This window comes from Sander lucioperca, chromosome 4 (assembly GCF_008315115.2).
Source record: "Sander lucioperca isolate FBNREF2018 chromosome 4, SLUC_FBN_1.2, whole genome shotgun sequence".
NCBI classification, from domain to species: domain Eukaryota; kingdom Metazoa; phylum Chordata; class Actinopteri; order Perciformes; family Percidae; genus Sander; species Sander lucioperca.
The window spans coordinates 35693738-35706237 of NC_050176.1; the positions used below are offsets into that span (position 1 = coordinate 35693738).

Sequence of the window (12500 nt, forward strand, 5' to 3'; positions counted from 1 at the left end):
GATTTGGCCCTCGGGCCTCGAGTTTGACACACGTGGTTTTAAAAGCATATTTAGGACGCAATCGCCACTTTTAAGATTGACCGTATTCTCGTTTTTGGGTCAAATGGCCTTTTGAATGGGAGAGCTAGGGACACTTTGATGCTAGCCTCAAAATATCTATTTTTAAACCACTAAGGAGGCTCGACACAACATGAGACTTTGCTCCAAGTATCACCAGGAGCTCTACACCTTAACGGAAGACTTGACAACATTGGTTGTGTTCACAGAGTTTACTAAAAAGAAAGGTTTTCAACAACTCACCGTAGCTCTTGTTGTTTCCGGCCGCTACCACCTCGGCAGTCAAAACCAGTCGATATCAAAACAAGTAGCCTCAGATTTAGGATATCCCGTGGTCACCGGTGTAGATAGCGGCAGCATTAGTGGTTTAAAAATAGATATTTTGAGGCTAGCATCAAAGTGTCCCTAGCACTCCCATTCAAAAGGCCATTTGACCAAAAAACGAGAATACGGTCAATCTTAAAAGTGGCGCTCCCGTCCTAAATATGCTTTTAAACGAAAGTTTGACTCGGGTACATTCACAAAAAGACCCTAGGTTGCATTTTGGCGATAGTTAACGCTTTAAAGCCGCTTTAGTTTGCTCCTAACTGCTTGCTGCTCGCATCTATGTAACCCACCTCCTCCCCAGCTCCGCCTTGTCGTGTAGAACATGGCGTAGGCTTCTACGTCATCGTTGGCGCTCTTCATATGGGGGAATAGTTTAGCTCTCCCAGTCTTAAACTGAGTGAGCGTCCCCTAATGTTGCTGCTCCACTCCTCTGAACACAGCCATACCGCCAAATTTAATTCGTAATTTATTCAATAAAAGGTTGTGAACAACTCACCGTAGCTCTTGTTGTTTCCGGCCGCTACCACCTCGGCAGTCAAAACGAGTCGATATCAAAACAAGTAGCCTCAGATTTAGGATATCCCGTGGTCACCGGTGGAGTTAAGGTGTAGAGCTCCTGGTTATACTTTCTCTCTCTTTATCTCATGTTGTGTCGAGCCTTCTTAGTGGTTTAAAAATAGATATTTTGAGGCTAGCATCAAAGTGCCCCTAGCACTCCCATTCAAAAGGCCATTTGACCCAAAAACGAGAATACGGTCAATCTTAAAAGTGGCGCTTCCGTCCTAAATATGCTTTTAAACGAAAGTTTGACTCGGATACATTCACAAAAAGACCCTAGGTTGCATTTTGGCGAGAGTTGCGCTTTAAGCCCACAACGGGGAAAGTCACTGTTGCAGCAGCGGGGGACAAAATACAGGACACAGATGTTCTAGCGAACTAACGTAGGGTTGCAAAAGGGGCGGAAATTTTCCGTTAAATTTCTGGAAACTTTCCATGGAAAGTTTAGCTGGGGAATTTTGGAAACATTCCAATTTGGAAACTTTCATGGGAATTAATGGAAATTAACGGGAATTAATGGGATTTAATTTTAAAAACTAAATATTGGCCACTATGTCGTAGCCTATGCTGATTACTGCGTGCGTGCATGTCATTGACGAACATAGGGAGGACATTCAACTGACGTTGCATTAAATCAGGTTGTTTTAACCAATATTATGCTGCAAGATGGGTTTTTTTCAACTACATTTAAGTTCCCTGTTATAGACTAACAGTATTATAACAAGCCATATTAAAAATATTCAGTTTATTCGCATTAATTCCCATTAATTGCCGTTAATTCCCGTTTATTCCCATTGAAAAATTCCAACTTTGAAAATTCCCGGAATTTTGCAACCCTAGAAAAGCGTCCCTCTTATGGGGAGACTCTAGGCTACCAAGCCATCACCTCCCGTTAGCATCCCATTGACTGCCATTCATTTTGACGTCACTTTGACAGAGAATAACTTTACATCTGAAGAGTTTAAAGACTCTATTTGTCCGTTGTTTATTTCTAAAGAAACACGACAATGTATAAAAGGCTCCATTACCTTGTAGCTCACGTTATGGCTCCGTAGCAGACGTTTTTATAAAAATAGGCTAACGATTGGGTCATAACCACGAGACTTACTGTCTCACAGTAGAGGAATTACCGTATAGTACAGGAGAAGCTCTCAGGCAGTTTGGACTTCCATTAGCTGTTTAAGTTTAATTACTAATGTTAACTATCATTTTAGTGATCAATAATTAGCCTGTGTCTATGTTATCTCCTTACATATACCTACGCTCTCCGTCTCTGCTAGATTGGGAATGATTGAGATTTCTCTTGGCACAGCTACCAGAAGACTTCCAACTTTCAGACAGGTTGCTCACGTCACATCTACGTCTTCAAGCTCAGTTGGAGGCTGCTCAGTAACGCTCAGCCATCACCGGGAAAGAGACGTCACTGGTCTCCGTAGAAATTTATGGCGTCGCTGTGTCCATTCCTTTACCGTCTATGGTTCCACCAAAACAAGTTCCTTCCTGAGACTATTTAGCAGAGGCACCGTGGCTCCGTCCGGCGCTTAGCACCGCCCAAGATGATTGTGATTGGTTTAAAGAAATGCCAAGAAACCAGAGCACGTTGTTCTCCCATCCCATAATGCTGTGCAGACTAGACAGACCCTCCTCCGCAGCGCTGTGGAGGAAGGTCTGGCAATGCGAGATTAGATCTGAACCAAAGTTACAGGTGTAAAACCTCCCGCCCGACAGAAAGAGGTAACCTTATCCTGGATCAAACTAAACCACGGTACTGTTCGTTTCTACCGTGAAAGCATTTTTTGGATGGTTCGGACTTACGGGTAAAAAAAAAAATAATACTGGAAGTTCTAGCAGGATATTGTCATGTAATAAGAGAAGCGTAGCTCCTTTAAGCAGGGGCTTTTCCTACAGAGAGGAAGTTTTGGCGCCACCCAAAAGAGGTTTTGGCCAGCACCAAACGAAAATCACCAGATCCAAAATGATAAGAATTTAGAGGGGGAAAAAAATAGCAATTTGAATCCTCTCCGTGTTTAGGAGGAGAATCAAACCAACAGACCTACAAGCGATGGCTGGGAGCGTGCCTATGTTCCTACAGCTCTATGTTCCCACAGCCCTATGTTCCCACATTTCCTTTTTCATAAATTTGTATCAGATTTTATCCCCTTAACCCCTAACCCTAAAACATGTTGTGGGAGGATAGGGCTTAAATTGAAGGGAAATGTAGGAACACAAGACCTAATTTTGAAAATGTCCTAGAAATGTGGGAACATAGGGCTGTGGGACCAAAGGACTGTGGGACCATTGGGCAGTGGGAACATTGGGCTGTGGGAACATAGAGCTGTGGGAACATATGGCTGTGGGAACATAGAGCTGTGGGAACATATGGCTGTGGGAACATATGGATGTGGGAACACAGGGCATTGGGAACATAGGGCAGTGGGAACATAGGGCTGTGGGAACATAGAGCTGTGGGAACATATATGGCTGTGGGAACACAGGGCTGTGGGAACATAGAGCTGTGGGAACACATGGCTGTGGGAACATAGGGCTGTGGGAACACAGGGCTGTGGGAACATAGGGCTGTGGGAACACAGGGCTGTGGGAACATAGAGCTGTGGGAACATATGGCTATGGGAACATATAGGGCTGTGGGATCATATGGCTGACCCCGCGATGGGCGACCCACTCTACCACCTGAGTCATTCAGACAATTTGAGCGTCTTTGTTTTGGGTTAATTTTGCAACAAACGCGTCAAGCATCCCATTGTTCGATAAATCGTACGGCGTTGGAGTGACTTGAGTTTTGCAGCTGCCTCTCCTCTTCATCCATTCATCCTGGCGCAGCAGCTGGCGCATTCAGAAATAGACTCCAAAGTCAAGACGCACAATAGAAGTGAGCCTCTTTAGAGATGAGCTGAGATGACGCAGGTTATTTTTTCCAACCAAACACCACAGTGTCTTGTTTCCGTAACGAGGACGGCAGCTTCGGTCAGAGGAAAGGAGGGACTGATCCATTAAATGTGCTGCAGGACTGGAGGAAGTACTCAGATCCTTTACTGCAGTAAAAGTACTAATAGAAAGTGTAGCAGCGCTTGAGTCTCGGCTGATGCGTAAGGTGTCTTTTATTTAGTGTGCCAGACCAGCATGACGTTCAGCATTCGTTTAACCCATCGTCACCTTAGCACCGTGAAAACTGTACTGAAAACAAAGACACAAGAAACATTTCACACGTTTGTTTTCACGGATACAAACTTCATTACGTGAACAAACATTTAGGATGACAAACAAGCAAAATAGACTGTACATACATACATGCAAACAACTTTCTGAATTACTATGAATGAAAACACATTGTACCTCGCTGGGCTCGCCTATTTCAGCTGCTGAAATCAGGCAAGCGATTCAGGAGCATCATGGCTAATACAGAAAGACTCAGGAGGAGTTGTTATCCACAAGCTGTTAGGCTCCTGAATCTAAACATGACATGCACCTCCCTCATGAACTGCACAATGTACTTTGCACTTTAAGCCCTCGATCTACTTTAGTGAGTACTTTAGTAGTACAAGGTTTATCATATTTATGAGTAGGGGTAGTCTGGGTGGTATATCTTTTATCTCTAGCTTTTTATTTATTCATGTTTTTAATTAGTAATTCATTATGTGATAGCACAGTTGGAGTGGAGTCAGGAATTCATGTCACTGCTTGTTCTAAGTGTATGACTATGCATGTGACAAATAATGAAACTTGAAAACAATATACGATATTGTCCTTTCTTCCGTCATGGAAACGGGCGTCAAGTTCTCAAAAGTTCATGAACGAAACACAAAATCTCAGATAAAATCCTGTAGAAACCAAACACAGCTGTGTGCCGTTCACACCCACCAGCTACCTTTTAAAAGCTCATCTTGCCCTTGTGCAAAAGAACTACGGTGGCACCAAAGGGACACATTTCAACATTATGGGTGCACACACAATGGACTTTTTTCACAGCAGACATTTTTGACTTGTCATAGTAGGAAAAGCACACCTTAACAATGGCTCACTTCCATCAAGTGTCCCAGTGAGCTATTTCAGTGAGTCAGCATGCTCAATACCAGGGCCTCTCCTAAGGGGAATGCAGCCATCATTAATGGTTTTGAATAGGGCTGTCAAAATAACTTCAATTAATTTCGATTAATTAATCAGAGAAAAAATAACGCGTTAAAAAAAAATTACGCAGATTAATCCATTCCATATTGATGTTTGACCCGGAGCCGTTCTAGCCTCCATTGGACTGTAAAATGAAGGAGGGAGACGAGAATGTGCTGCCTGGATCATTAACTGGAACATTTACTTGTAAAAATCTTCTTCCTGCCAACCCTGGCTACCGAAATCTGGAGCCACTGATATGTCTGCTCTTCTCTCTGATGCTCTGAAACAGACGATACAGGCAACACAAACACCGCTGCACGGGACGCTAGTTAACACTATACTCAACAGCAGCTAACGTTAGCCTACCGCTAGATAGTTAACACTATACTCAACAGCAGCTAACGTTAGCCTACCGCTAGATAGTTAACACTATAGACAGTATATAAGAGTGGACCACCAGATCCCGTGTCTGTGGACGGAGACCAGTGAAGGATATTAGAAGATCTTTCCCGGTGATGGCTGAGCGTTACTGAGCAGCCTCCAACTGAGCTTGAAGACGTAGATGTGACGTGAGCAACCTGTCTGAAAGTTGGAAGTCTTCTGGTAGCTGTGCCAAGAGAAATCTCAATCATTCCCAATCTAGCAGAGACGGAGAGCGTAGGTATATGTAAGGAGATAACATAGACACAGGCTAATTATTGATCACTAAAATGATAGTTAACATTAGTAATTAAACTTAAACAGCTAATGGAAGTCCAAACTGCCTGAGAGCTTCTCCTGTACTATACGGTAATTCCTCTACTATGAGACAGTAAGTCTCGTGGTTATGACCCAATCGTTAGCCTATTTTTATAAAAACGTCTGCTACGGAGCCATAACGTGAGGTACAAGGTAATGGAGCCTTTTATACATTGTCGTGTTTCTTTAGAAATAAACAATGGACAAATAGTCTTTAAACTCTTCAGATGTAAAGTTATTCTCTGTCAAAGTGACGTCAAAATGAATGGCAGTCAATGGGATGCTAACGGGAGGTGATGGCTTATTAGCATCAAAATGGCGCCATAGGATCTACGGGTTGTGGGGAGACGCTTACCCCCTTGGTTAACACTATACTCGACAGCAGCTAACGTTAGAATACCGCTAGCTAGTTAACACTATACTCGACAGCAGCTAACGTTAGCCTACCGCTAGCTAGTTAACACTACACTCAACAGCAGCTAACGTTAGCCTACCGCTAGCTAGTTAACGCTACACTCAACAGCAGCTAACGTTAGCCTACTGCTAGCTAGTTAACGCTACACTCTACAGCAGCTAACGTTAGCCTACCCAGCCCTAATTTCTACACTTTCTGGACGTATTCTATGAACCTCAAACCTGGAGACTGTCCCCCGAAAAACGCCCAAATAAGTCGTTTTTTTCCAAGCAGCTATTACGAGTCATGTTTACGTTTCTGGCGGCGGCGCCCTCTAGCGGCCATAGTAGTTATGATGGGAGCACTTGCAGGAAGTCAACAAGCACAGGACTTACCACCCAGGAGACTGGGGTCTTAATCAGTTTTCATTATTAACGGAGCTTCGACACGTTCTGCGTCACACGCGTAACTAGAAGTGAAGTTAGATATGAGGACGTATTTCCTGGCACTGCTAGGGGGCGCCAAGTTATGAAACGCTCCTGTTGATCACTACATATCATTTTAGCTGATGCTTTTATCCAAATACTTCCATTTCTGGGTCTTGCCCAAGGACACTTAAACAGGGACTGCAGAGCCAGGGATTGAGCCACCAATCCATTATACTGAAACATATAAACTGCACATATATCTATTATTGGATTTTCTGAAGGGAGAATTTGTTGGACATGGATCTTCGTAACTGGCAAAGTTTCAAAAAACTGTGTGGAGACGTACACAGTTTGATTGTCAAGGGCTCCACCGGAACCTCTCACACCCTAAGTGAGAATCATAGCCAGAGCCAGTTGGTATAAATTGGGGGGGGGGCAGGGATAAACTACCTATATTGTCGTGCGGTGTGGAGGATTGATGGTGTAAGAAGCTGGTTTCCTCATTTTTAATCCCACTGACAGAGCTGTGATTGGCTGATTGTTTCTCCAACTCTGTAGAGGGGCACAATACCTAATGCCTACCATCCACTAGAACAGTGGTTCCCAACCTTTTTTCCTTGGCGCCCCCCCTACTTATGTCTAAGAAAAGCTGATCATAATTTGTTTAACATGTGCAAATATTTTTTTTTACCTCAACCTCAAACCAGATAAAGACTTGCGCCCCCCCCTGTGATCTTTGCCGCCCCCCTGAGGGGTCCCCGGACCCCAGGTTGGGAACCACTGCACTAGAAGACTTTGACCCTACTTTGAACAGACTAAAGTCTGACACCATCTCACATCTAATGTTAACGACATAATATGTGATGACTGGGGATCTGGCAGGGTCACACATTGCAAGACAACAACTAGATTCGTTTTGAAAAATGTAACTTAAAGGGAAAGTTTGCAGATGTTCTGCTCTGCCGTACATGCAGATTAGGGCTGCACGATATTTTGTTTCATCGTCTACGTCGCGATGTGCGCATGCGCGATAGTCACATCACAGGACGTTGCGATGTTAACGCTAAAACTTTTTTGCTGCTTGATAGAAAAGTAAGCTTTCACTGTTCTCCTTTTACATGATCGTTACCGGCCGACTAATACTACAACAGCGCTCTGTGTCTGATATAACGTAATTTACACTGGTTTAAGTGTTCTTGGATACACCGTTTGTTGCTAGTGCATGACATGCAGGTCTGCACGCACAGCAAACCACCAATCACAGTCAATGTTGATCAATTTATCAAACAACCAAGGCTAGGCCCCGCTAATCGACCACAACCTGAAATTTAGAGGAAGCAACATGCATGCGTGCATTATTAATATCATGGAGGGAGAGCACCCATTGGTTGTTGATAATGTTCACGTGATTTAACTTCACTACCAAGACTTCAAACTTAGGATAATGTCAAACACGGTTGATTTTGTCTAAACGTCCAGAAGACTGACTGGGACTGAGATTTATGACCTTACACCAAACGATGGAGACGAAAATTCCAACGTTCTGGTCAATATTTTTTCTGTCAATATTTTTCTGTGCTTTTTTGACATTTTTTTCCTACATTTCTCAACGTACTATTATCAGTTTTTCTTTACATGCTATAAAATTGAATAAATTACCCAAATTCAATGAAAGTAGTGAACTGATCATTTATTTAACGTGTGAAGAGCGTTCTATGGAACCATCCACGTTATTTTGTTTTAAAATTTGGTTGAAAGAAAACCCACATTTCTGATATAGAAACTTTTTTGAAAATGGGTCAGATTAGACCTGAGGTCAACGGGAGGGACAAAGTCCTATAGGGTTAGGGTTAGGGTTAGGGTTAGGGTTAGCTAACCATCATCATCATCATGATGGTTAGTTAACCATCATCAGGTTGGATGTTGTTCCATCACAAAATACAGATGAATGAGTACAGACATCTATCAATCACTGTTAAAGTACCGTCATCAATAAAACTACAACCAGTCTCTACAGATCTAAACGTGTAAGTGTGTAACCAGTCTTTTATTCCCCCCCCCCCCCACAGGTTTACTTCAAGGCCAAGTCCAAGTACACACCTGCCCTGCTCAAATACAGGTAACCTCTCCAACCAGCTCATTCTCAAAGTCAAGGTAAACTTTATTATCCCACAAGGGGAAATTCATGTGGTCATTCATTACGCGTCCTCGTCACAACATATTCTCTAAACATATAGACACCACAGACAAGCCAAGAAGCGTGTATAGAGAAGAGAATAACAATACTACAGAAATGACAATGACAGAAGTCAACAATAACAATACAAACAAATAAACAATACTACAAAAATAACAAAGACAATCCGACATCTGACATGTGACATTTACGATACGAAAAGAAAAGGACTCGGGGAAGACCAGGACTAGGTGGAGGGATTATATCTCCACCCTGGCCTGGGAACGCCTCGAGATCCCCCAGTCGGAGCTGGTTAATGTGGCTCGGGAAAGGGAAGTTTGGGGTCCCCTGCTGGAGCTGTTGCCCCCGCGACCCGACACCGGATAAGCGGACGAAGGTGGATGGATGGATGGAAAAGAAAAGGACTATAAGATTATCATCAGGTAGCTAGAAATTTTTAAAATAATAACTAGGAGTAGTTATCAAAATCTACCATCCAGTTAAAGTGCCAGTGCGGGATTAAAGTGCCTGCGATGTGCTTGGACATTATACAGTCTGATCGCTGTAGGCACAAATTATTTATTGCACCTTTCTGTTCTAATTCTCTGTTGTAAAATTCTACCAGTTGACGTATTGCTTCTCATAAATTTATGGTGAAGAGGGTGAGTAGGGTCATTAAGGATTTGGTCAGTCTTTTTTAAGATAAGCTGATTGTACAACTGAGCTGCCGACACCTGGTCGATACCGATGATCCTACCGGCCATCTTGATCATTCGCTGCAATCTCTTTTGGTCCTTTACATGTTACATTACATGACATTACATGTCATTTAGCTGACGCTTTTATCCAAAGCGACTTACAATTAAGTGCTTTCAACTGTGAAGGTTTAAACTCCAGACAACAAGTAGTAAGTGCAAATACGTTAGCTTTAAATAAGCAAAGCTACAAATGGCATTTTTCCATTACATGGTACCTGCTCGACTCGCCTCGACTCTACTCGCCTCGACTCGCCTCGACACACTGTGCGTCCGTTTTCCATTGCAGATTTTAGTCCCGCCTCAGCGTGGCTGGTCATCTTGCCGGCTTGACGCACACACCAGCGCACAAGTATAAAGATCAGGCCACTTGAGCTTGTTTTACAGTTCTGTGGAGGCTCCACGCAGAGCTTTCTCTGTAGCCTGTGTAATATGTGGCCTGATGTATACATTTGTGCGCTGGTGTGTGCGTGGAGCCAGCATGTGTGTGTGTACGTAGGATACGGCGAAAGCTCTGCCGGAGCCTCCGCAGAACTGAAACAAGTGGCGCCGCAGTAAACTACTGTGACCTAACGCGACACACACACAGAACGTGGAAGGTGTGTTGTTGCCAGAAGACACATTTAGTTTCTAAAGAAGCTGGAAGTAACAAAAAAAACACAGCTGGCTAAACTGTTTAAAAATGGCGGGTTTGTTTGTTCAGGACACCCCCGCCTTTTCGGCTCGCCTCAGCTCGCTGGGAACCTGGACTGAGGAGGTACTAAATAAAGTACCTGTTAGCAGGTACCAGGTACTTTTTCTCGTAATGGAAAACCAAAAAAGGCGAGGAGAGTCGAGGCGAGCAGGTACCGTGTGATGGAAAAGCGCCAAAAGAGACATATGAAAGTGCAGGTTCAAGAATTATTTATTTATTTTTTTTTTTATCCGAGGTGTAGTCAGAAGAGATGTGTTTTTAGCCTTCGGTGGAAGATGTGTAGGCTTTCGGCCATCCTGATGTCGATGGGGAGCTCGTTCCACCATTTGGGAGCCAGGACAGTGAACAGTCGGGATTTCGTTGAGTGATTAGTTCTCCCTCGCTGTGAGGGGGCAGCCAGCAGGTTGGCTGATGCAGAACGAAGTGGGCGGGTTGGGGTACATGGTTTGACCATGTTCTGGATGTAAGCGGGTGCTGATCCGTTCGTGGCCCTGTACGTCAGTACTAGTGTCTTGAAGCGGATGTGGGCCGCAATTGGTAACCAGTGAAGAGAGCGGAGGAGCGGTGTAGTGATCCTTATATGCATGTTACCAAACACACAGATAAGGCCAAAGGACAGAACACTCTGGAGGATACTTTTATAAAACATTACAAGGGTGTGTCTGTCTAATCTAAAAGTGTTTAGTTTCCTAATGAAAAACATCCGCTGGTGCATTTTCTTAGTTTTATTCAGTGCACATTCATTAAAAGTTAATTTAGAGTCAATTTCAACTCCCAAATATTTGTAGGTTGAGACTCTCTCTACTAGTTCACCATTGATCTTAGAGGGGGGGCTGTAATTCTATTTTTGCTATTTTTATTAAAAATCTATGACCATCTCTTTTGTTTTCTTCACATTTATTTCAAGAAAATTATCAGAACACCACTGAGTGAAACCCTGTAATTCCCTCTGGAATTCATTCACAGAAGAAATGTCAGATTTTAAAAAGCCAACCAGTGCTGTGTCATCAGCATATTTAAAATAAGTGTGGGCTGAAGAGGAGGCTTGACAGTTATTGGTGTACAATGTGTATAACATAGGTGACAGAACGCACCCTTGTGGTGCCCCTGTGTTTACAGTTTTTAAAGTGTCCATATTATGAAAAAATCACTTTTTCTGGGATTTGGGGTGTTATGTTGTGTCTCTGGTGCTTCCACACGCATACAAACTTTGAAAAAAATCCATCCATGCTGTTTAGAGTGAGATACAGTTTCTGAATGTGTCCTGCCTTCAGTCTCTGGGTGAGCTGGTCAAAATCTGCACGGCTAACCGCAACCATTAGCTCGTAGCGTTAGCATGCTAACGCTAATGCTAACGCTAGCATGCTACCTCGTTCTCAATAGCAAAGCACTGCTACAACACACACAAGTTCACCATAATCTACAAAAGAACTACTTCCATGTGCGCCCTCATTTAGAAGTCTCCCAGCTAATCCTGCCTTGTAACTGACCCAAGTTGTAGAAACAGCCTTTCTTTTACTGTCTATGGAGCTAGCTAGCTGACATGATCTACATCTGAGCTACTGGGCATGTGCAAGTGCAATCAAAGATAGTACAGAAGAAGAAGAAGAAAAGAGGTCTCACTCTGTACCTAAAACAGAGACCAGGTGAAAAGAGGATCTGCAGCAGTGAGAGAGAGCGGTGCAGTACAACAACAATATGGTGTTTTCTGAACATTAAACCACGTAAACCTATTCTGGTACAACCTTAAAATACAATTATGAACCTGAAAATGAGCATAATATGGCTGCTTTAAGAATGATATACATGAGTTAAATCTGACTTGCTGACTGCGGTCCGTCAAGAAGTTATAATGAGAGATCAATTGGGGATTTCCTCCCAAATGCACCAATTTTATCTGCCCGATAAGCAGATTGATTTTGGTCTAAAAGAGGTGAAACCTCATGAAGAAGTTGTTTTTAAAATTATTTTTTCAAAACATTTCATAACTGTAGATGTAAGGGCAACAGGGCGCAGATCATTGAGTTCCTTAGGTCTGTTGTTTTTAGGCACAGGCACTATTAGGGATTTTTTTTCCATAAACTGGGAACAACACCAGTATCTAGTGACAGCTGAAACAACCTGTGGAAGGGCTGTGCCAGCTGATCAGCACACACCTTTAGTGTCCTGCAGCTGATAGCATCAGGTCCACAAGTTTTACGGGGATTTTTTTTACGTCTAAAATAAGATTTGACATCATCCATAG

General features: G+C 43.1%; 1 protein-coding gene across 1 annotated transcript in view; it reads left to right on the forward strand.

Annotated features, from left to right (window-relative positions):
• LOC116058462 (G protein-coupled receptor 137Ba-like) overlaps positions 1–12500 on the forward strand; it is a 24318-nt gene that overhangs the window by 2760 nt on the left and 9058 nt on the right. Inside the window, exon 2 of the mRNA XM_031311289.2 lies at positions 8700–8749. Within this exon, the coding sequence (XP_031167149.1) occupies positions 8700–8749 (50 nt within the window). The remainder of the gene's footprint in view (positions 1–8699; positions 8750–12500) is intronic.